Consider the following 25453-nt stretch of genomic DNA (forward strand, 5'->3'; position numbering starts at 1 on the left):
GTTAGATGGGGTCATTTCAAAACGAAAGCTGCGTTAAATGGGCGCAGTGTGGGGACTTGCTTCTGCAGCACCGGAAATCGCATCTGCGCAGATGTGGACGCCAGAAATCGTGTCTGTGCAGACGCTCACACACACGCAATCCCGCCCACGGAGGGATCTCTGCTAGAGCGAACCGGCCCTGGTGAGGTAAACCTTGCCCTAAAAGGCCTTGGCCCTGTATACCTGAAGGAGGGTCTCCACCCCCATCATTCTGCCCTGACACTGAGGTCCAGCTCCGAGGGCCTTCTGGCGGTTCCCTCCCTGCAAGAAGCCAAGTTACAGGGAACCAGTTAGAGGGCCTTCTCAGTGGTGGCAACCGCCCTGTGGAACACCCTCCCATCAGATGTCAAGGAAATAAACAACTACCGGTATCTGACTTTCAGGAGACATCTGAAGGCAGCCCTGTTTAGGGAAGTTTTTAATGACTTATTGTTTCGATGTATTTTTAATCTTTTGTTGGCAGCCGCCCAGAGTGGCTGGGGAAACCCAGCCAGATGGGCGGGGTATAAATTATTATTATTATTATTATTAATAATAATAATAATAATAATAATAATAATAGGAGAAGAGATCAGGGCTCCAGATCTGTAAGCCACAATTTGCAAGGAAAACAATGAAAAGGTAAACTACCGTGAAGTGCAAATATTTTAAAAATATATGCACCAACAACCTTCACATATACAAGGAGTTTCAAAAATGTGTACAAAATCTCATGCTCGAAGTCTTAAAAGTCCAGTATAAAGTGCAATAATCAAGTCCAATAGTAAAGTGCTATGATGTATCATGTGTTCTTATCTCTTCCCATGCGTTCTTATCTCATCCGACGGGTGGCCAGCTTCTTCCCCGTTTCACAGGAATGGTTTCCTCAGGGGGCGGACTCTTTCTTAAGTAATAAATTTGTATAAATTTATATGATGCACCATAAATACTTATACATTTCTTTAAAACATTGTACAGAAATGTTTAAAATACTCACCAAAGGTTCATGTGCGAAAGCTTAACAAGACTACCGAAGCTCACAATTCTCAAAGAATGATGAAAATGCAACAGTTACTTACAAGGTTAAATACAAGGTTCAATGTGAGTATTTTAAACATTTCTGATTTTGTACACATTTTTGAAACTCCTTGTATATGTGAAGGTTGTTGGTGCACATACTTTTAAACATTTGCACTTCACGGTGGTTTACCTTTTCATTGTTTTGCTAACATTACCGTGTTGTCCGTTTGTTGCTGCTACAATTTGTAAGGAGACACACCTGCGCCAGACCCCTGAGGCTGTTGCGCAAACAGTCTTGATGATCTCAGTGGTCCCAGATTCAATCCCCAGCATTTCCAGCTAGGACTGGGGAATACTACCATCTGCCTGACTCCTCGGGGAGCTGCTGCCAGTCAGTGCAAGCAATGCAGAGCCGTTGGTAGCTGGAAGAGCTCCCTCTTTAAGGAGAGCTTGCTTTGCAGCGGAGGACAGCAGCCGGAGGAACGCAGGTCTGGGGGGTGGGGTCCTCAGACCCCCCCCCGCTTGCTTGATAAGAAGCAACAGAAGAGCTGATCGGAGGCTTTTGGAGCGGATCCGGCGAACTTCCCGGAGGTGTAGGCGTCTGGACTGCGACTCAAAAGTGCTTTGTCAGCCGACAACACACAGACACACCCATTTCTGAGCCCGAAGGCGCAGCAGGAATGCCTTGGCAGCAGGACAGATTCAGGAGGGTGACCTTGAGGTGCTTGCAGAAGGATCGAGTTTCCTCTTGGCGCCCTGATAAGTTAGAGGTCAGGAGAATATGGGGAGGGGAGGAAAGAGGAAGCCGGCGCTTTCAGATCCTGGTGCGATGGAGAAAAAAAACAAGGTCCTCCTTATTTAATGCAGTCAGTCCTCTTTCTAGGAAAGAGTCGGCAGGTGTTCTGAAGACAGCGGACCTGATCAAAGATATGTTATTCCCAGGAATCTCTGCAAACAAACTCACAATGGCAGATTTGCTTCTCCTCTGACCAATAAAAAATAATTTTAAAAAGTGGGATTTTTTGCTCTTGGAATCAAGAGAGACACCAGCAGTTGGAGAGGCGCAATAAATATTGACCTCGTTTCATGGCATCCTAGTTTCATGTCAGTGGCAAGGAGAGGACGCAACAGGGGTGGAAGGAAGAAAGAGAGAATAGGGGGTGATGCAGAGAGAGGGGGGGGAGAGAGAGGGGGGCCCTACTCAATTTGGGAGGTATGTTAGCAGAAATTGTTTTTTTCTGATATAAGATTGAATTGGTGCAGGGCGGATTCTTCATAAGATAGGGACACTGAAAGCTGCCTTATACCGAGTCAGACCCACTGGCTCAGTTATAGTTTTATTTCTTTCCGTATTTTTAGTAGATACAGGGTGGGGTGGGTGTGTTTTGCATTGTTTTAATTCCATAGATAGTTTAATTACTTTTTAAACAGTTGTCCCGTGTGTGTGTGTGTGTGTGTGTGTGTGTGTGTGTGTGTGTGTGTGTAGCTAGTTGTGTCTTATCTGTGTATGTTTACATTTTTGTGAGTCACCTGGAGTCCTGGTTCTGGGGGGAAAGCAGGATATAAACAACAACAACAACAACAACAACAACAACAACAACAACAACAACAGCTATACTGACTGGCAGCAGCTCTCCAGGGTTTCAGGCTGGGGCCTCTGGGGCTGCCTGGGATTGAACCTGGGATTTTTCGGGTGCCTAGAATCGTAGAATTGGAAGGGACCCCGTGGGTCATCTAGCCCAACCCCCTGCAATTCAATGCAGGTGCTCTGCCATTGAGCTCGCGTGTTGAACAAATGCACCCACACACTTTTGCTGTCTTCTAAACCACTCATCAACCTTGAACCTTTTGCAGGAGCACACATTGATTGGGTCAGATAACTCCCAAGACATCCAGCTTTGTGGGATGGGAATTCTGCCTGAGCACTGTATAATTGACATCACCTTGGACGGCCAGGTTATGCTGACACCCCAGAAGAATACTAGGTAAGATGGGGGTTTGTTTGCTTGTTTCTCTCTCTCTCTCCCTCTCTCTCCCTCCTTCCTTCCTTCTGTTACAAGAAAAACTTCTCCCTTTCCCTTATGGGGTATTCCGGAGCCCGTATAGAGTCCTTAAGTGGGTTCCCCATCAGTAGGAGAAAATAATAGAGGACAACCAGAGAATATTGAGAAGCAAAGCGGCTTGTAAGCCTGATCTTTATTAAACTGTTGCAACAGGGTCCTCCCTCACCACATGCAGGAGGGAGGAGGAACCCAGAACAATGGTGCGCAAAATAGACTTTTGAAATTGCCCACCTTGTAGCTCAAGACCACCACCCCTCCAAAAAAAACAACAACCACACATCATACATACATCATAGAAGGAGGCGGTCTACAGCAGAAATCCTGCCTGTCAGGATACCTGATAATGGTCACGGATTGCATTACCTGGGCACTCTAGTCATTCTTTTGTGATGGTCAATACTTTAGTTTCTGAGTCCAGGTCCCTTAAGACAGGATTTGCAAGCAAAAAGACAATGGGAAGGCTTTCCCCATTTGCCTCCCTCACTGCAGAGGAATATTTGAGGTCATTGGGAGAGTCAAAATGGCTTCAGGATTTCTCTTCCGTACTATTCTGCTCTGGTCAGACCTCACCTGGCGTACTGTGTCCAATTCTGGGCGTCACAGTTCAAGAAGGATACAGACAAGCTGGAACGTGTCCAGAAGAGGGCAACCAAAATGGTCAAAGGCCTGGAAACGATGCCTTATGGGGAACGGCTTAGGGAGCTGGGTATGTTTAGCCTGGAGAAGAGAAGGTTAAGGGGTGATATGATAGCCATGTTCAAATATATAAAAGGATGTCATATAGAAGAGGGAGAAAGGTTGTTTTCTGCTGCTCCAGAGAAGTGGACACGGAGCAATGGATTCAAACTACAAGAAAGAAGATTCCACCTCAACATTAGGAAGAACTTCCTGACAGTAAGAGCTGTTCGGCAGTGGAATTTGCTCCCAAGGAGTGTGGTGGAGTCTCCTTCTTTGGAGGTCTTTAAGCAGAGGCTTGACAGGCATATGTCAAGAATGCTTTGATGGTGTTTCCTGCTTGGCAGGGGGTTGGACTGGATGGCCCTTGTGGTCTCTTCCAACTCTATGATTCTATGATTCTATTTCTGACACGTGGTTCATATATTTAGATATGTGTGCATTTATGAATATTTACTCTATATTTGAGACCTTAAAATTCATATAACCCTCCCTCCCTCCCTCCCTCCCTCCCTCCCTCCCTCCCTCCCTCCCTCCCTCCCTCCCTTGCCTCCATCCATCCATCTTTCTCTCTTTCCCTCCCTCCTTCTCTTTCTTTCCTGAAAGAAAGCCTTGTGGCTTTTACTGCAGTGTGGTTCATAAAGCATGGAAGGAATTCTGAAATTCCACTTTGGGAAATTAGGGGAATCTGCCCAGCTCCCCCATCCGCCGCTTGCACCTCCCTTCTCTGCTTTCTTTTTCGACATCCCACTTCTTTCTAAACAGAACAAATAAATGCAGGGAATTTAAATGGAGGTGTGGTGCCAAAACTGTGGGCTTTCTCGGCTTCGAATTTTTTATGTATTCAGTAAAAAGAGAGAGAGGGAGGGAGGGAGGGAGGGAGAGACAGACTCTCCGTGAGGCTCCCTGCCACTCCCTGCAATGACTTAGAGCTTCCGGGGCCATCTTGGCTGTGAGTCCTGGAAGACCTGCTCCCTACAGGCCTTTTCGCACCTGGCCCTGGAGGGCCAGGACTGACTCCAGCTACAAAAGCTCTTGGGCCATAGGGAGCAAGGCACCCACAGTGGGAAACCAGACTGGCTGCCTTGCTGTCTGCTCCCTGCCAGGGTGGACAGAAAAAGACCAAGACCACCTTGGAGAACTTGGAAACAGAAGTTGGCCCGGTTTCCGGGAACAGAGAGCCAAGAGGACTCGGAAGAGATCGAGTAAGGGCTTTGCGGCAACCAAGAGAGTGCGGTTCTGCCTCCTCCCACAGCAAGGAGAACTAAGCTGTCAGGAGGAGAGGGCACTTCCATTCACAAGGATTTTGACTTCCCAAACTGAGGTGCTGAGGATCTGCAGGGTGAGGGAAATTGGAGTCCGGAGGAGGAGGAGATGCTCAGTTATTTTCAATTTTCCTTAGCTGTGCAGGATCTTGGTGGCTGCTCCCAGAAAACTTTTTAACTCCCTCCCTAGAGAAGCGTATCTGAAGAAGTGTGCACGCACACGAAAGCTCATACCAAGAATAAACTTAGTTGGTCTCTAAGGTGCTACTGGACAATTTTTTAAATTTTTTAAATATATATTTCTACTGTGTCAGACCAACATGGCTACCTGCCTGAATCTGGTTTCCTCCTCGTCCTCCTGCTGGCAGACAAAGGCTATTTTATCCCTGCAGGCTTTTGGGAACTTTGGGAAAGAACATTTAATAGTGCCGTGCCATTTATATTATCTGTGTTCAATTTGTTTTTTATATCGTTCAAATTCTATTACAGTTTTGCAATTACCTTTGATGTGCTTTTAGCTTTTTGCATTTTATCTGTCTTATGTAAGCCACCTTGAGTCCAGGAAAAAAGGCAGGGTATAAATAAAAAGAACAGGGCCCTTCCTTCCTGGCCCTAATAGATCCAGTCTCCTTTGCTCCTCGCACTGCAGCCTTCTAAGAATTGGGCTGCAGGATCCAGGGCCTAACTCTGTTCCTCTTCCTCCTCCTCCTCCGCAGGACCTTCGTCAATGGCACGGCTGTGACGGGCCCCACACAGCTGCACCATGGAGACAGGATTCTGTGGGGAAACAATCATTTTTTCAGGTAGGCGGCTGCTCTTTGTTTCCCCCCTGGCTTTGTCTTTTGTGCTTTTTGGAAAGCTCTCAGGGTCCCGGAGTGGAGCTGAACTGCGTTCGCCAAATAGAACCGCCGGATCTCACCCAAACCTGCTGGCGGAGGCCCCTCTTCTCTGGGGGCTGCAGCTGCTGTTGTGAAATGCACATCTCCTGAACGGGGTGTTGTCAGAGGTACCGATTTATTTCATGCCGGGGGTCTGATCCTTGCTTCAGTTTTTCTTTCTCCTCTTTTTTTGTTTGTTTTCAAAGTAGGTTACTCGAGTGCTTGAATTACAGCAACAGGTGGAAGAAAAGGCCCTCTTAGCTTTTTTTGCGTTTTAGAAGTGCGTGTATTCGGGAAGGCGAAATGATTTCTCCAAAACAAGATTTCGTGAAGCCCCTCTCCTCCGCTCAAGGGCTGGGGTCTTGGCCAGCTTGCATATTGAATGTGAGCAACCAATGGGTTTGCCTTTCAAAGCGCATAGAGTCAGTGCAATTTTTCTCGAAAGAGGTGCCATGACCACCTCCCTCATTCTCTTATAACGGCAATGGTGCCCACCTGAGAATCGATATAATTAAATGCAAAGTGGGCTGTACACCCCCCCAGGGGGGAATTACCGGGGGGGGGGGAGCGCTAAGAGGAAAGTGGGTGGCAGGGGGCACTGGAGGTGTAAATGGCTATCGGACTTGAAAAGCTTGAAAAGATGATATCACTTGGGTCAAGTTGATCAGTTTTGTTCAGTAAATTAAATAGTTTTAATCGGGACATTGAATGAACGTGCAATTAACTGTTACTGTTCTGAAATTTCTGGTGCCGTTCCTTAGTGGGTCATGCAAAAACAGCTGTTCTGAATGATGCTTTTTTATAGGGGAGGGGACACTGGAGGGGTGAGTTTATGGAACCCAGGGGGCAGTGCCCCGAAAAGGTTTGGGAACCCCTGATTTAATGGGTCCCAGCAGTCAAGAGGAAGGAAGATCCGCTCTTAATAGCTGCTCCTTCCCATCTCTACACCCTCCTAAGGACACTTTTTGGTTTATTGGTTTTTGTAGCCACCCCTTACCAAGTGGTCCCGGGGTGGGTTGCAAAAACCCAACGATGAGTAATAAAAGCAAAACCAGTCCATATCAGAATAACAGGACTGCATTGCACACCAGTCTACCTTAAGTTTTCCATTACCAGGGTGGAGCCTGACATTTAAATTAGGCTGCAAGAAGGCTGTGTAACTTTGCACTGCTATGTCACCAAATGTCCTGGTTTAATTTAAAAGCATTACAAAAAATCTTTGAAAATCAGGAGCCTGGCAAGTCTACTCCTTGGCCTGTAGGAATACCTTGACTTCTGGCATTACAGATGAATCCCTGGGATTTTTTTTTTATAACTCCCTTGGGTGCCTTTTAATTCCGGATAAAAGCTGCATATCCATCTCGATGGGGAAGGCAGGGCGTGCCTGTGGTTTTCTGCTTGAAGGATATAATCCTTAGAGCTGTTTGGTTAGTTAGAGCTCACCAGAGGAATTCTGGCTTTAGAAAACTTGAGCGGCACACGCCCTCTTGCCAAGTAACAAGGCAGCGCACTCCTCCCAGATGTTCGCCTGCAAATGCCTTACTGCACCCTTCCCCAACCTGGTGCCCTCCAGAGGCAGAGTGCTGCTGATGGGAGTTGTAGTTCAAATCGTCTAGACTGGAGTGGTGTCCAGACTTTTTTCAAAGAGGGCCAGATTTGATGAAGTGAAGGGCTGTGAGGGCCGGCCAAAGTTGTTAACCTCTTTTTGGGTTTGAAGTTGTTGAGGTTTTTTTTTTAAATAGGATTTTACCCCAGGAAGTAAACTGCCACAGGGGCCGGATTAAACCGACCGGCGGGCCATCTAGTCCAACCCCCTGCAGTGCGGGGATCTTTCGTATTGACCAGAGTTTTAATGGGACCCCTCCCTCCTTTCCAGGCTGAATTTGCCGAAAAAGAAAAAGAAGTCGGAAGCCGAGGACGACGACAAAGACAATTCGATGAAAGGAAGCAACAGTTCAGAGCAGCTGGATTTGGACGGGGACAGCTCCAGCGAGGTTTCCAGCGAAATTAACTTCAGCTACGAATATGCGCAGATGGAGGTCACCATGAAAGCTCTGGGTGGGAACGGTAAGGAGCATGGGTGCTCTTGCTCTGAATTCATAGCTGCAATGCAGAGCAGCATTGCCTGGGATTGCTCGCCGTAGAAACGCACCTAGGGCGAGGCTTGTAAGGAATGGCGCCTCTCTGTGGTTCTCTGTCTTCTTTGGCAATTCCTCATAGCCGAGTAAGATTGTTTTTCATGGTGAGGGTTTGCCAAGCGTGCCTTCCTCTTAGCACATTTCTCCCTTGCGTCCTGAGTTCGAGGGTCTTCAAAGCCCACAACACCTTTGGTAAAGGCTGCTCTCCAACTGGAGCGCTCGCAGGCCAGTGTTTCCCAGTTGTTGGTGTTTATACTACATTTTTTAAGATTTGCCTTGAGATGGTCTTTGAACCTCTTTTGTTGACCGCCAACATTACACTTTCCAGTTTTAAGATCGGAATAGAGTAATTGCTTTTGAAGATGATAATCGGGCACAGTACGTTTCCGAGCACAGTTCAAAGTGTTGGTGCTGACTTTTAAAGCCCTAAACGGCCTCGGTCCAGTATACCTGAAGGAGCGTCTCCACCCCCATCGTTCTGCCCGGACACTGAGGTCCAGCGCCGAGGGTTCCCTCGCTACAAGAAGCCAAGTTACAGGGAACCAGACAGAGGGCCTTCTCGGTAGTGGCACCCACCCTGTGGAATGCCCTCCCACCAGAGGCCAAAGAGAACAATTACCAGACCTTTAGAAGGCATCTTAAGGCAGCCCTGTTTAGGGAAGCTTTTAATGTTTGATGGATTTCTGTATTTTCATGTTTTGTTGGAAGCCGCCCAGAGTGGCTGGGGGAACCCGGCCAGATGGGTGGGGTATAAATATATTATTATTATTATTATTATTATTATTATTATTATTATTATTGGGCATCCTCACAACATGACCAGTCCAACGAAGTTAAGGTTGAAGAATCATTGCTTCGACACGGGTGATCTTTGCTTCTTCCAGTACACTGGCGTTAGTCTGCCTGTCTTCCCAAGTGATGTGTAAAAATTTTCAGAGACACCTTTGATGGAATGGTTCTCTGTAGACAACATTGAGCTCCACGGAGTTAACCTGTTTTTGAATTTTTTGATAGTGTCTTCGATATTGTTGGGACTTTCTGAATATATATGGATTTTGCAGAGATTATTTGTTAGTGGCCCGTTAAGGGAACTCTCAAATTGAAAGACAGAGCATTGATTAAACATAGCAATTTCTTTTTGGAAAATAATTGGACTGAGCAAAATGGGGTCTAGGACAAGAGCTGTTACTTCAGCAGCAAGAAAACAGTCTACCTCAAATGACAATGATCCTCTGGCGGATATCAGAGATCTAATAACTGAAATGAATAAAACACTAAATGATACTCAGTGGAGGCAAAGTTGGAAAGTAACTCCAGAGTAATTTTAGAAATGACAGGCCCACATCCGACTGAAGCAGACTCTTCCGCCTTCCTAGATCCCATGCAGTCGGTTTTGCAAAGCCTGGAGCAGCAGCACGAGGAGGAGAAGCGGACCGCGCTCGAGCGGCAGAGGCTGATGTACGAGCACGAGCTGGAGCAGCTCCGGAGGCGCCTGTCCCCCGAAAAGCAGCACTTCCGCACAATGGACAGGTTCTCCTGGCACTCTCCCAATGCTCAGCAGCGCCTTCGGCAGTGGGCGGAAGAGAGGTGAGTGGAGGGGATGCTGCAGCTCAGTGGGAGGAGCACCCGCGTAGAAACGCATAGGACTGCTAGACTGGTGACTGGGAGCGGCCGCTGCCGAGACCACATAACACCGGTCTTGAAAGACCTACACTGGCTCCCAGTACGTTTCCAAGCACAATTCAAAGTGTTGGTGCTGACCTTGAAAGCCCTAAATCAGGGATCCCCAAACTGTGGCCCTCCAGATGTTTTGGCCTACAACTCCCATGATCCCTAGCTAAGAGGACCAGTGGTCAAGAAGGATGGGAATTGAAGTCCAAAACATCTGGAGGGCCGAAGTTTGGGGATGCCTGCCCTAAATGGCCTCGGTCCAGTATACCTGAAGGAGCGTCTCCTCCCCCATCGTTCTGCCCGGACACTGAGGTCCAGTGGTGAGTGCCTTCTGGAATTTTCTTGTTGGCGCACTGCGATGATGAACCAATTACAGTAGTTTTGGGTGGTTCGGAGTTGACGATAAATCCCTTTAAATCTCTCTCCACTTAGAAAAAACGCCCACTTACCCAGGCAAGCCCGGACACTGAGGTCCAACTCTGAAGGCCTTCTGGAGGTTCCCTCCCTGCGAGAAGTGAGGTTCCAGGGAACTAGGCAGAGGGCCTTCTCGGTAGTGGCGCCCTCCCTGTGGAACGCCCTCCCACCAGATGTCAAAGAGAACAACAACTACCAGACTTTTAGGAGACATCTGAAGGCAGCCCTGTTTAGGGAAGCTTTTAATGTTTAATAGATTATTGTATTTTAATATTCTGTTGGAAGCCGCCCAGAGTGGCTGGGGAAACCCAGCCAGATGGGCAGGGTATAAATAATACATTATTATTATTATTATTATTATTCACAGCCGTTTGGGGAACGGAGCCCCTGCTCCCCCTCCTAGCTCCTCCTGATTCCTCTGTGGTCCATCTCCTCCCTTGGGCTCCCACCATTGTGATGGGAAGTCTGTGTGCTCGCATGCATACCCCATTTTACAGATGTATAACTGAGGCTAAATGAATCCCTTGGATCTGATAACAATGAGAGGGGGGAGAACCACAGGCTCTACCTTGAGCACTTTGGGGAAAAGACGGGGGAAGCATGCAATAAATAAACAATTTGTGAATCGTATTTATAACCCCACGTCTCTTTTAAGGTAGCACACATGGTTCCCCTCACAAGAACCCTGCGAGGTAGGTTAGGCTGAGAGATAGTTGCTGGCCCAAGGTCATCCAGTCAGGATTTGAACCCTGGCTTTCCAGGTCCTAATCCAGCACTCTAATCCTTACTGCCCACTGACTCTCAGCATGAGTGGAACATATCCCTAGGTAAGTGAGTTTAGGGCTGCAACCTTAGCCTTTTATATTTTATAGGTGCATTGTGACCCCATTCAGGCACGATGACAAATCCGTTCACCAGGGACACGTTTTTGGGCCTGTGTGCTCCGTCCTTCCATTTCCTGGTTCATGGAAACCATGGTTTACTGGAAGGGTGGGAAACGTGTGTGGCTCTTGGACGTTATTGGGCTTCCGACAGCCCCAGCCTTTATGGCCAGTGGCCGGTGATTATTTAATAGTAGTCCAACAACCACTTGAACAGCCACACTTTAACATGTTTAACATGGTGTCCCAACAGGGTAAACTATGGTTAGCGATAACCATGGTTCGCCTCCAAACCATGATCTAAAAACCATAGTTCAAAGTGACAAACTGCTTACTGCTTACAAGCCAGTCCCTCTAAATCTAGGAATTATGGAAGATGCAAAACCACACCTACCCTGTTCAGATACCAGCATAGTGGTTCCATAAACAGTTGAGCTTTTGATTAGAGGTTTCCATTCGGCTACATGCCGTAGTGTCGCCATATTACAATGCCCGGAACAAGTTCCAAAACTAATCCTTGGGGATTTGCATCCTTAGCAGCCGTTGAAATGCTCTTTTCCAAATCGTTCCCCCAAGGGAAGAGATGCTGACCCACAGCCTCAGGAAGCTGAGGGAGCAGATTATGAAGGCCAACTTGTACGTGAGAGAAGCCAGCTTCATCGCCGAAGAGATGGACAAACGGACGGAATACAAGGTCACCCTGCAGATCCCAGCCTCCAGCCTTAATGCAAACAGAAAGGTGAGGATCCTACCCGGCCACATCCACCGTCTTTCGAGAATGGATTCCATTGGCCAGCTGGAATTTCGATGATTATCACGTATTGATTTAGTGCATTTGTATTTTTACGCCAAAAATGGCAGCTTTACTTTAAAAACAAACAAACAAACCCAAAACATGCACCTTATTTATTTGCACGGTCAGTTAGGTACGGCATGTGCTTTTTGAACAGAATATAGTGGGACCTTCGTTTTGGAACATCTCGAAAGCCGAAACGTTTCAGCTTTCGAACGCCGAAAACCTGGAAGCAAATGCTTTCATTTTCGAACGTTTCTCGGAAGTCGAACAGCTTCCGCTGAGTTCCCCGTCCCCTGTCCCCAATTTTCTCCATTGCATTTGCAGACAGGCCTTTGCGCCTCAGTTTTCAAACGTTTCAGAAGTCGAACGGTCTTCCGGAACGGATTACGTCCAAAAACTGAGCTACCACTGTATGGGGTACAGTATACCACTGTACAGTGGTACCTTGGTTTACAGCCATAATCTGTTCCGGAGGTCCATTTGCAAACCAAAACAGGTTGTAACCCAAGGCGTGCTTTCACCAATGGGGCCTCCAAAAAATTTTTTTGTTCGTAATCCAAAAAAAAATGGGTTGTAATCCAAAAAAAAGGTTGCAAACCAAGACACACAGTTCTGGGTTTGACTTGTTTGTAATCCGAAACATATGCAAACCAAGACCGCTGTATAGGGGTCTTCTTGAAAAATAAAGTGGTTAAGCTATCTGTCAGGGGGTTGTTGCAGCTACTCGCGAGTAAAGACGCTCCAGTCTGCACTGTCTTTAAGGATTTTATTGTGCATACTATTTATAGTGCAGAGGTAACAGAAAACATGACTGCCTAGTCCAGGCATAGTCAACCTTGGCTCTCCAGATGTTTTGGAACTACAACTCCCATGATCCCTAGCTAACAGGGCCAGTGGTCAGGGAACATGGGAGTTGTAGTTCCAAAACATATGGAGAGCCAAGGTTGACTATGTCTGGCCTAGTCCGATTCAGAACCCGGCAATGGCTGCCACCTGCTCTTCGGCCAGCATAAAAGCCTTGGCACCCCAAAACGCCACCCCTTCGCCCTACGTGTGGGGGCGCGCTTCAATGCGGGCGCCGGAAGGAGAGGTTTCCCCTCTTGCTGGCTGGGGCGGTGCCTAGACTCTCATCCACCGACCCTCGACCAGAGCAGTGCCAGGGCTCTGACCCGTCTCTGAGCCCTTCCTGCACTCTCTGTTCTCCATAGTGTTGCCATGGCTCAGACACCTCACTGAGCCCTCTCTCCAAACCGCTGAGCCCTCTCTTCGTAAACCTCTTTGGGGTTGTTTTCTTAACAATTTATGAAATAAATAAAGGATCAAATACATATCCTGGGTCTTCTCCAGCATGTGCAATACTTAGAATCATAGAATCGTAGAGTTGGAAGAGACCACGAGGGCCATCCAGTCCAACCCCCTGCCAAGCAGGAAACACCATCAAAGCATTCCTGACAGATGGCTGTCAAGCCTCTGCTTAAAGACCTCCAAAGAAGGAGACTCCACCACACTCCTTGGTAGCAAATTTCACTGCCGAACAGCTCTTACTGTCAGGAAGTTCTTCCTAATGTTTAGGTGGAAGCTTCTTTCTTGTAGTTTGAGTCCATTGCTCCATGTCCGCTTCTCTGGAGCAGCAGAAAACAACCTTTCTCCCTCCTCTATATGACATCCTTTTATATATTTGAACACGGCTATCTTATACTTATATTTCACTACATAAAAACATTCCAGTTCTAGCTGCTCTCTTTATTATGAGTGAGTTTTTTTGTGTTTTAAAGGAAATTCCAAGCACATTCCCAAATTAATTTTTGCCTTGATATTTTATTTCTGCTTCTCTCCCCCCCCCCCGCCCATCTCCTCCTTTGTCCTTTTCCCCCCGCAGCGAGGTGCCGTCCTTAGTGAGCCGGCCATCCAAGTGCGGAGGAAAGGGAAAGGCAAGCAGATCTGGTCCTTGGAGAAGCTGGAGAATCGGCTGGTCGACATGAGGGACCTCTATCAAGAATGGAAGGACTGTGAGGAAGACAACTTGGTAGGGAGCCGCTGCTTCTCCTGAGTGATAGAACGGCCTTCCCCAACCTGGTGCTCTCTAGGTCCCTTGGACTACAGTTCCCACCAGTGGCCAGGGACGATGGGAGCTGAAGTTCCACAACATCGGAAGTGCCCCAGGTTCCTCGTCCCCGGGGTGTGGAGTCGCAGCGTGAGAGAATGTTAGGAAGGCCCCCGGTTCAAATCTCACCCCTGCCATGGGTGCACTGGGCCAGCTCTTCCTGATATTCCCCCGGATGTTGTTGTTGGACTACAATTCCCACCATCCATTGGGCCACGCTGGCTGGGGCTGATGGGAGTTGTAGTCTCAGCAACACCCGGGGGAACTCAGGCGTTTGGAAAGGCCGTATGAGGTGTGGCCAGCCTTCCCCAACCTGGTGCCCCCTCTGTAGATATAGTTTTAATAAAGCTTTTCAACATAATGGTAAAAAAAAACCAGAATTATGAAATTATTGTGAGGTTTAATAAGTTAACTGTTTAGATTTGGGCAACTTTTCTGCTATACTTTATTGGAAAGAGAAAAACAATCGTTTCCTTAATAACAATTTAAACAATTTATTTAACTAAAGCAATAGCTTAAAGCATATGTATCCATGTTTGTGAACTGATGTGGTTAAACTTTTTTTTTTAAAAAAAAACTTAGACTGAGTTTTAGCACACACGAAAAACTTAAAACAAATCCTTATTTCCTGATGAATAGCCTTTGGACTGTAATGTAACTTAAGTAGAAAACTATCTTTAGACAGATTTTTCCTCCAAAAGCATTTTATTTTAAAAATCTGATTTAAATAAAAACAAAAATCCAATTTAATCATTGATTTTTATCTACCCTGGTAAAAAGTGACTTCCAACTATGCATCTATCAGTTGTGCCTGCAAGAGTTCCTGTGTTCAATCCAGAGTAATATCTAGTTATTCCTCCCACTGCTAGCTGATGTTTTCCTAGTGTTCAATCCAGGCATCACAAGTCCCTTCATATTCCTTTCCATCCAAGAAGTCCAAAAGAGGTTCACATATAATTGTATGCAAAGATCAGCCATTATCTTTCCCCATATATTTTGGACCACAAGGCCCCAGCCAGCATGGTCAGAGATGCTTTTTCTTGAAACAGTACATCTGTACCACTTTAATTTTAGGGACGCGGGTGGCGCTGTGGGTTAAACCACTGAGCCTAGGGCTTGCCAATTGGAAGGTTGGCGGTTTGAATCCCCGTGACGGGGTGAGCTCCCATTGCTTGGTCCCAGCTCCTGCCAACCTAGCAGTTTGAAAGCATGTCAAAGTGCAAGTAGATAAATAGGTACCACTTGGGCGGGGAAGGTAAACGGTGTTTCCATGTGCTGCACTGGTTCGCCAGAAGCGGCTTTGTCATGCTGGCCACATGACCTGGAAAAAAAATGTCTGCGAAAGTGGCCAAACGCCGGCTCCCTCAGCCTTTAAAGCGAGATGAGTGCCGCAACCCCAGAGTCGTTTCCGACTGGACTTAATTGTCAGGGGTCCCTTTACCTTTACCTTTACCGCTTTAATTTACAATGTTGTGTAGCCACCTTGGGTTCCCTGGAGAGGAAGGGCGGAATAGAAAGCAAGATTCGCCGTCCTCAATCCTGTGAGATAGTGCCATGGCAGCTGTCTGTGGATCTGGTCCCCATAGAACTCTGCTGTTTGTCTCCCTTTCGCGAATCAAGGTCATGAGGTCATACTTCAGGCGAGCGGATCCGTTCTACGACGAGCAGGAGAACCACAGCCTCATCGGCGTGGCGAACGTCTTCCTCGAGTCCCTCTTCTACGATGTGAAACTGCAGTACGCTGTGCCCATCATCAATCAGAAAGGAGAGGTGAGTCTCGTGGGTGACCTAAGCACAGTCTGTGAGGTCATCGTCGCAGAATTACGCAGTCACTGATCGGAGAAATACAGTTTAGGGCATAATTACAATCAATTCTCTTGGCGCAGATGCTGGAAACAGCTAGTTGCAATTAATTATATCTTAGCCCTTCATAATCCCTGCCCCAAAACACCTCTTTGTCTTGGGTAAATCTTTCAAATCATATCAATGGACAACTGTTTATATGCAGTTATTTCTTTTTAAAATGGCATATGAATTGTGAACTTTGATTTCCCTATAAAAACATTGTTTAATATCTCTCCCCATCCAAACCAACCCAGACCCTGTGATTATTGTGGGGGGTTATTGGGTGGTTTTTGTTTTGTTAGGTACTTTCTGGTGTTTATATTGTGATTTTATGTTGTGAGAACTATAGGTATAAGGCGGTATACAAATTTAACAAATAATCATCATCATCACCTGAGGCCCTTCCTCACGTGCCCCCTCCCCTCCTCTATAAAAAGCATGAATCAGAAGAGTGGGAAGGTAGAAACACCAGTGCTTTTTTTCTTAAAAAAATGTTTAGGGGTACTCTCATTTTGACTCAAGAAAGTCACCGTTTTATAGTTCAAATCGGGGAAAATCAATAACAGTAAATGGACAAAAGTACAAAGATTCACAAAATGTTTAGGGGTATGCGTACTCCGGCCTACCCCCCCCCCCCCGGGCAAGAAAAAAGCCACTGAGTAACACCATACAATTAAAAACAGTTACAATTGCACATTTATTCAAAATCCAACAAAAACGGTTTAGTTTAATCAAGCTGATGAACTTGTTCCCGTGATACCGGCTTTCCAGAGTCCGATAGTCATTTACACCTCCAAAGCCCCCTCCACTGTGCCTCTTAGTGCCCCCCAGGAAGTGGTACCATCCAAATTTGGAACCGCTGGCCTAACACCTTACTGAGAATAGGACCCATGATCCTGTCCCAAACAGGGGAGGCAGGAGGTAGAGCTCAGCACCAAACTCTGCTGCCTCCAGTCCCCCCGCCAAACTCGCACGAAGTTGCAGTTCCACTGTCCCTGTTTGTAATGCTCGGAGCTACCCCCCCCAAAAAATACCCAACCCCTATTGTTGCTGCATATCCCAACTGGGATTGTAAAACTGTGCGCTCTGTATTTACTGGTGGCACATCACGGCGCCCTGTGAGTTTGTATAGAAATAGTGTACGGTTTGGGCTGGGTTGGGTTTTTAGTTTAGGTTCCTAAAAATCTCTTCCCTCCTGGGTGTCAAGGTGGGAGTCAGGGGCAGCTCTCCAGCCGGTTGGTCTCCCGACACTCCTCGGCATCCACCCGGCCGGTCCATGAACCTGGGGTTTTTATTCCCCCCCCTTAACAGGTGGCCGGACGCCTCCACGTCGAAGTTGTGCGGGTGAGCGGTGAGATTGGGGAGCGCATTGCAGGAGGTGAAGACAGCATGGAAGGGTTCGGCGAGAACGACCTGCAGGAACACAAGTTGGCATGCATGGTGAGTTTGCAGAGACAATGCCCCCCGCTTTCCTTTGTGAAACACCGAGGCACAGAAAATGGGCAATTGGTAGCTGTCTGATAGCTATAGAGACAACATAAGTGCCCTATATGCAAGGCCGGATTTAGGTTTGATGAGGCCCCTAAGCTTCTGAAGGCAATGGGGCCCTTTCTATGTCCAGCTGTCCTTTGTCAACAACAAATGGTTGCTGTTTTTTGTGTTGAATATATGCTATATGGTCATTTATGGACCTAGTAGGTATCTAAAGCCTTTTGCACATAACAAAATATGTATTTTACGAACGTAATTGTTGAACCGAAATACAATTAAGAAGAAGTATATTAATAGTGAAATACAACTGAGAAGAAGTATATTAATAGTGAAATGCAATTAAGAAGAAGTATATTAATAGTGAAATAATTATTAAGCTCTAACTTAAAATGATTTTTTATTCATAACAAACTTAATAATGCAAACACCTTGGCATTTGGCAATAACAAAGGTTCCTTCAGAAACACAATTTACAAAGACTCATAATCTAGTCTCTAGAAACTTGCTATAACATGAAATAATAATAGGTGTGAATATATGATGCAAACTACTAATAATTATAAATAGCAGAATGTAGGCACCCTATATATAGAAAGGAGCAAACCAGTGATACTTTAGGGAGCAGGCTAGCAGGCGGGGCCCATCCATGACTTACATCATAGGAGCCTACAAAACACAAAATGCTGTCGCTGTATGTAGGTTTTATTTTATTTGTTTTTTATCTTATATTTTGGAAATGTACATCCAGGTTTTTTCCTTTGGGGGGGGCAAGAGAGTGGGGCCCTGAGCTATAGCTTGTTTAGCTTATACGTAAATCTGGCACTGCCCATTTGTGCCCACTCGACTGCTTCAATAGGCCGAAGTGCCACATAATGCCCATTCCACCATTTGTCAGAACTCGATCTTTAAATGTGGCAGCAACTGATCTTTTTTGAAATCCACTTTGAGCAGTGTATCCATTTTATGAAACAAAAAATGTAAAATAAACGCACATGCTAATGTTGTGTTAGAGGAGCGCCATCTTTTTTTCACGCCTTCCTTGTGGACGTTGTGAAGGCGCCTGACTGTCCTCCATTGGAAACGGGATACAGGGCTAGATGGGCCGTCAGGGAATCCGGCAAAGCTGCAAGGATACCCAGGAAATTAACCAGAAATAATAATAATAATAATAATAATAATAATAATAATAATAATAATAATATATTATTTATACCTCACCCATCTGGCTGAGTCTCCCCAGCCACTCGGGGCAGCTCCCAATTGAATATTAAAACAATACAAATGTCCCTCTCGGCTATTCCCTAGTCGATGAGACTGGATGAGACCACAGCAGCAGCAGTCCGAGCTATGAGCAGTTCCAGTGGAGTCCGATTTGAAACATTATGGTTTGAAGTAGTGTGCCAGTTGTATTTAATTCCATTTGGGAAGCAGGTGTGCATCAAGACAGCCAAGGAAAATCCTCTGGGTCGTCCCCCCCCCAATAAAACCCCAGCTGTGCCGCCCCAAAGCCGGTTATTCAGTGACCCCTAGTGGGGATTTTCATTCTGCGTTATCATCTGTATCTGTTTCATTGGATATTTTACTCGAATACAGCCATCTATATTTAGCCCCCCCCTCTCGTCTCAGCAAATCAGTTTGAGCTTTTACCGTATTTATCGCTCAGTACGACACACTTTCCCCCTCCTAAAAAGTAAGGGGAAATGCCTGTGCATCTTACGGAGCGAATGTGTGGTCCCTGGCAGCGGCGGTGCTGGGGACTTCAGTTCCCAGAGCGGTCGGGGGCATGGCACGCCGCCCATACGAGCGTCCTAATGGCGGTGCCCGCGCGGGCGGGGAAAGGTGAGGCAGGGGAGGGGGAAAAGGGCTTTAGAACACTCTTCAGAGTTCCCTCCATCCGAGGGCCTCTGTGACTTGCATGAGAGCAGCCAGGAGCCAGCGCGGAGGGGGCATCTTTCTCCGTCACGCCCTCTGTCCAATTGGGACGGGGAGCTCCCGCCAAGCAATATATTCGCCTCTTACCCCGAGGCTTAGCTGCCAGGTGCCCATGTGTGTCTGAAGGCTCTGCCCAGAAGTAGAGGAAACGGGTCTCTTTATCCCTTGGATGAGCACGCAAGGCTGGCAGGCAACACTTTTGGGGTTTTGTTTTTTGTTTTTGCAAGGTGAGGCGAGGCGGCGACCTTCTGTTTTTGTTTTGCATTTTTATGTTGTGATCTTCGGATGGAGAGCAGTATACAAATGGACAACAACAACTGATCTGGACAAGTACTCTCTCTCTCTCTCTCTCTCTCTCTCTCTCTCTCTCTCTCTTTCCACCCCCCTCCCCGGCGTCCTCTCTCCCAGGGGAGCGGATGTAGTTGCAGCGGGAGTTTGCTGCAGCTTAATGCCAGGCCAGAGAGGGGGGGGGGCAACTGCCAGAGCCGAATAATGTCTGAGCAAACATTGCCCAGGGAGATAGATGTTGCGGCTGGAGAATGAGGGTCATTGAAAAGAGCGGCAGCGGCTGTTGGTGCCGCTGCCGGGAAAGCCAATGAGTTCAGTTTCGCCGCTGCCACACTACACCAGTGTGGTGTAGTGGGAGAGCCATTGTGGTGTAGTGGTTAAGAGCGGTGGACTCGTAATCTGGTGAACCGGGTTCGCGTCTCCGCTCCTCCACATGCAGCTGCTGGGTGACCTTGGGCTAGTGACACTTCTTTGAAGTCTCTCAGCCCCACTCACCTCACAGAGTGTTTGTTGTGGGGGAGGAAGGGAAAGGAGATTGTTAGCCGCTTTGAGACTCCTTCGGGGAGTGATAAAGCGGGATATCAAATCCAAACTCTTCTGCTGCTGCCGCCTTTGGAGACAGGCTGACTGAGCTGCAGGCGGTGTCCCGTTGCCAAGGCTCCAGCGGGAGAAGGTGCTTCTTATGATCATGTGCGTCTTATGGAGTGAAAAATGCGGTAATTAAAGCTTGCTGTATGATAATACAGTTAGAACGTTACTCCATGTGTGTGTTTCCTTCCTCCTAGATCAAAATCCTTCAGGCTACCGGCTTGCCGCAGCACCTCTCCAACTTCGTCTTCTGCAAATATTCCTTCTGGGATCAGCTGGAACCCGTGACAGTGGCCCCAGAAGTGGACCCCTCTCTATCTCCCATCAGCAAGGAGCCACGGGGCATGGTGGTCTTCGATCACTGCAATGTAATTTTGCTTTTGCTTTTAGTCAGTATACCTGAAGGAGCGTCTCCCCATCGTTCAGCCCGGACACTGAGGTTCATCACCGAGGGCCTTCTGGCGGTTCCCTCACTGCGAGAAGTGAGGTTCCAGGGAACCAGGCAGAGGGCCTTCTCAGTAGTGGTGCCCGCACTGTGGAACACCCTGCCATCAGATGTCAAAGAGATAAACGACTACCTGACATTTAGAAGACATCTGAAGGCAGCCCTGTTTAGGGAAGTTTTTAATGTGTGACATTTTAATGTACAGTGGTACCTCTACTTACGAATTTAATGCGTTCCAAACTCACATTCGTAAGTCGAATCCCATAGGAATGCATTGGGAGAAGAAAATTCGTAAGTCGAAGCAACCCTATCTAAAAATTCGTAAGTAGAAAAAATCTAAACTGCATCCAAGATGGCAGACGGAGCTCCGTTCGTAAGTAGAAACATTCGTAAGTAGAATTATTCATAAGTCGAGGTACCACTGTATTTTTAATCTTTGTGGGAAGCCGCCCAGAGTGGATGGGGAAACCCAGCCAGATGGGCGGGGTACAAATAATTTATTATTATTATTATTATTATTATTATTATTATTATTATTATTATTCCCTGCAGACAAAGTGTGGGCTTTTACGCTGTGGGTGTATCTGTTGCCTGCACCTTGCTGCCTTCCGGTGAAAATTGTAAAGAGGGGAGGAGATGGAGAAGAGTCTTTACAGTGGTACCTTGCTCCTCAAACTGAATCCGTTCCAGAAATCTGCTCCAAAACCAAAGCATTCCAAAACCAAGGCATGCTTTCCCATAGAAAGTAATGCAAAACGGATTAATCCGTTCCAAACTTTTAAAAACAATCCCTAACATAGCCATTTAACATGAATTTTACAGTGGTACCTCGGTTTATGAACACAATTGGTTCCGGAAGTCTGTTCATAAACTGAAGCGTTCATAAACTGAAGCGAACTTTCCCATTGAAAGTAATGTAAAGTGGATTAATCTGTTCCAGACGGGTCCGCGGAGTACTTAAACTGAAGCATTCATAAACTGAAGCGAACTTTCCCATCGAAAGTAATGGAAAGTGGATTAATCTGTTCCAGACGGGTCCGCAGAGTACTTAAACTGATGCGTTCATAAACTGAAGCGAACTTTCCCATCGAAAGTACTGGAAAGTGGATTAATCCGTTCCAGATGGGTTTGCGGCGTTCGTAAACTGAAAATTCGTAAACCGGGGTGTTCATAAACCGAGGTTCCACTGTACTATCTAACTAGACCATTGATCCATAAAATGAAAGCAATAATCAGTGTACTGAACTGAACTATAAAATAAATAAGACAGTATTGTAGATGATAAAAATTAAAATTGATATTTTTTCTTACTTGCACTGATGCTAGTCATTATTTGGATGAGGGGCTTTGATCCATTTCCGCAGTCACAAAAACAAATTAACCGGAAAAGCCTCAAAAATGAAAATGCAAAATAAATAGCAAAAACAAAAGCACCAAACTTAATCTGTTCCAGAAGTCTGTTTGACTTCCGAAATGTTCAAAAACCAAGGCATAGCTTCTGATTGGTGCAGGTGCCTCGGAAACAACAGCCGGCAGCCACATCGGGCGTTTGGCTTCCGAAAACCATCCAAAACCGGAACACTTATTTCTGGGTTTTCGGCATTTGAGAACTAAGGCATTTGAGTACCAAGGCACCACTGTACTTTTTATGGGGAAAAAAATTCTTAATTGCTCTAAATTCAAAGGAATCTCAAAGCAATGCACAAAACAATTAGGTCATACTGATTCGAGCTTCCTGTAAATTTTTGCATCTCTGAGCTGTTGATTTCAAGCATTCTTGGGCAGATTTCTTGGCTTTGCATAGTTGAAACTTTTCTAGCGTCTTATTTTTTTGCAGGTTTCATGTATCTGTGGAACAGAGACTAAATTTGAAGTGCTGCAATTGTTCTCCCTTTCCCCCCCCCTGACCTAGGAATTCTCCGTCAACATCACTGAAGATTTCATGGAGTACCTTTCTGACGGTGCTTTGGCCATCGAAGTTTATGGGCACAAGGTGTGCGACCCCCGCAAAAACCCGGCGCTGTGGGATTTGGGGATCATCCAGGCCAAAACGCGAAGCCTCCGAGACAGGTGAGAGAGATGGCGTTTCACTTGCAAATGAGCTGGAAGTGTGTGGAGAGCTCTGCATTTACAGGAGGCCATGGCTGCTGTCAGGGTTGTTGTGACTACTCTTGAGTAACGACCTTCCACATGCTTGTCTTTTGGAAGCTTTTATTAGTGCACATTATTTACAGTGTAACGAACGGCTGGATTCACGTCTACTCGCTCGAGTCAGATTCCTGCACTGCCCCCCTCCGCGTTTTAGACCAACATAAAAGCCTCGGAACTGTGAAGCGCCTCCCTTTTCTCCTCCTCCTCAATTCCGGCGTCGGGGGGGAAGGGTCTCCGTTCTGACTGATTCCTGTCCTCTCTTTCCCCCTCCCTCTCTCCCTGCCTATGGAGCAGGGGCTCTTGGATGTTGCCAGAGGCCTGACACTCCCTTTCCGTTTCCTGACTCCCTCCAGCAAACCCTTCACTCTCATGACTGCTGGGAGACAGGCTGCTTCGGATGGGGGGGGCTGTTCTCTGTAGGCCCTCCCCCTCACAGTTGCTGACCAAGAAGATGGGTTGTTCTTTATTTATTTTTTTTAAAAAAATAATTTTTATTGGTTTTATATACACCTCAACATCACACATCACACATAAGATAGATATTAAAAGAAAAATGGGTTGTTCTTTAGATCTGGCACAGGCAACTACTCTCTGCCCTTCTTCAAAACTCTCTCTCCTGTTGCCCCAAGACCCTCTTCTTCATCTCTCTCTTTTTTATTTTTTATTTATTCAGAGTAAGTTCTTTTTTTAATTATTATTAATATTAATATTTATTCTGCACATACAGAGAATTACACCATATACAAGCAACACATTATAAAAGGGAAAAGGGGGCGGGGGAGAGAAACTAAGTCAACATAACCTTCTTCCAATAAGGAATAATAAGAAGAAGAATACATTCACTTCCTTGTTTAGCTTCTGTTCTAGTTACATTGTGTTGCTACAGTGGTCCCTCGCAAGACGAATTTAATTCGTTCTGTGAGTCAATTCGTTTTGTGAAAAATTCGTCTAGCGAATCCCATAGGAATGCATTGAATTATTATTATTATTATTGTTGTTGTTGTTTAGTCGTTTAGTCGTGTCCGACTCTTCATGACCCCACGGACCAGAGCACGCCAGGCACTCCTGTCTTGCACTGCCTCCCGCAGTTTGGTCAAACTCATGTTCGTAGCTTCGAGAACACTGTCCAACCATCTTGTCCTCTGTCGTCCCCTTCTCCTAGTGCCCTCAATCTTTCCCAACACCAGGGTCTTTTCCAAGGATTATTATTATTATTATTATTATTATTATTATTATGTCCATAAAGGTAAAGGGACCCCTGACCATTAGGTCCAGTTGTGACCGACTCTGGGGTTGTGCGCTCATCTCGCATTATTAGCTGAGGGAGCCGGTGTATAGCTTCCAGGTCATGTGGCCAGCATGACAAAGCCGCTTCTGGCAAACCAGAGCAGCACACAGAAACGCCGTTTACCTTCCTGCTGTAGCGGTTCCTATTTATCTACTTGCATTTTGACGTGCTTTCGAACTGCTAGGTTGGCAGGAGCTGGGACCAAGCAACGGGAGCTCACCCCATCACAGGGATTCGAACCGCCGACCTTCTGATCAGCAAGCCCTAGGCTCAGTGGTTTAACCCACAGCACCACCTGGGTCCCCATTTTGTCCATAGGAATGCATTAATTGAATTTCAATGCATTCCTATGGGAAACCGCGATTCGCTAGATGAATTTTTCACAAAACGAATTCGTCTTGCGAGGCAACCTCCAATCGCAAAACCCATTCGTCTAGCGAAAAATTCGTTTAGCAGGGCATTCGCCTAGCGAGGTACCACTGTATTCTGTAAGAATCTATTATATCCTTTTCTCTCGCATATGTTTTTTTTATTTCTTAAATTCTATCTATCCCTCCCCTCCCCTCCTCCCCATTGCTTCCCTTCACCCGTGTGGGATCTTACTGTCACTAAATTGTTTCTAGTTGTTTTAGTACAATAAACTGGCATGAGAGCTTATTTCTATAATGTCTAGTAAACTGTGATTGCTTCTTTTATCCTTACATACTTAACAATTGCTTATTAGAAGTTCTGCATTAACACCATAATTTTCCCCCTATACCTTTCCATTCTGTATTTATTTTTTGGGTAGAGCAGCCCCTAATTGCTGCAGTCATTTTTGCCAGCTCAGCAAACTCACAGGTCTTAACTTGCCATTCTGTCATTTTTCTGTTTTTCAATATTTCACCACTAAAATTCTTGCCGCTACGGTCAAATAAAGAAATATGTTCCTTTTATCCTTGGGGATGTCGCTTGTTAATAAGCTCAGTAAATATGACTCTGGTTCTCTCTCTCTCTCTTTCTCTCTCTCTCTCTCTATATATATATATACACACACACACACTAGCTGGCCCTGCACACGTTGCTGTGCGTTAGTCTGTGAGATGGAGGGTAATAGCCCCCCTTCAGATCCCCCTGAGCCTCAGAGTCCCCCTGAGTCGAGGTGAGATACTGTGGAGAGGGCAGGTTTCATCCCTGTGTCTCCCCCCACCCTGTTCTGACCCATTACGTACAACAATCTGGAGCTGATTTCCACCACACCACCCTGCTCTCATCCTCTTCGATGTTTTCAGACCTTTCCCAGGGATTAGCCAGGCTGCCGAAGGCCTCTGTCAAGAGGCAAAGTTATACATTGGTCACAGAAGTGTTGTTATTTGCAGGTGGAGCGAAGTCACCCGCAAAGTGGAGCTGTGGGTTCAGATTCTGGAGCTTAATGAGAATGGAGAATACTGCCCAGTAGAGGTGATTCCGGCAAAAGATGTACACACAGGTGGCATCTTTCAACTCAGGCAGGTAAGATGGAA

The 25453-nt window shown here is 46.4% G+C and overlaps 1 protein-coding gene across 3 annotated transcripts in view; it reads left to right on the plus strand.

Moving 5' to 3' along the window:
• Positions 1 to 25453, plus strand: part of KIF13B (kinesin family member 13B) — a 157706-nt gene that overhangs the window by 78099 nt on the left and 54154 nt on the right. For all 3 annotated transcript variants that reach the window (XM_060273162.2, XM_060273164.2, XM_060273163.2), the window contains exons 14-24: positions 2893 to 3023; positions 5758 to 5844; positions 7796 to 7986; positions 9434 to 9644; positions 11600 to 11762; positions 13699 to 13845; positions 15544 to 15693; positions 17080 to 17208; positions 20265 to 20435; positions 22425 to 22582; positions 25310 to 25442. In XM_060273162.2, coding sequence (XP_060129145.1) covers positions 2893 to 3023; positions 5758 to 5844; positions 7796 to 7986; positions 9434 to 9644; positions 11600 to 11762; positions 13699 to 13845; positions 15544 to 15693; positions 17080 to 17208; positions 20265 to 20435; positions 22425 to 22582; positions 25310 to 25442 — 1671 coding nt within the window. The remainder of the gene's footprint in view (positions 1 to 2892; positions 3024 to 5757; positions 5845 to 7795; positions 7987 to 9433; positions 9645 to 11599; positions 11763 to 13698; positions 13846 to 15543; positions 15694 to 17079; positions 17209 to 20264; positions 20436 to 22424; positions 22583 to 25309; positions 25443 to 25453) is intronic.

The sequence above is a fragment of the Zootoca vivipara genome, chromosome 3 (assembly GCF_965207765.1).
Source record: "Zootoca vivipara chromosome 3, rZooViv2.hap1.1, whole genome shotgun sequence".
In the NCBI taxonomy this organism is placed as follows: domain Eukaryota; kingdom Metazoa; phylum Chordata; class Lepidosauria; order Squamata; family Lacertidae; genus Zootoca; species Zootoca vivipara.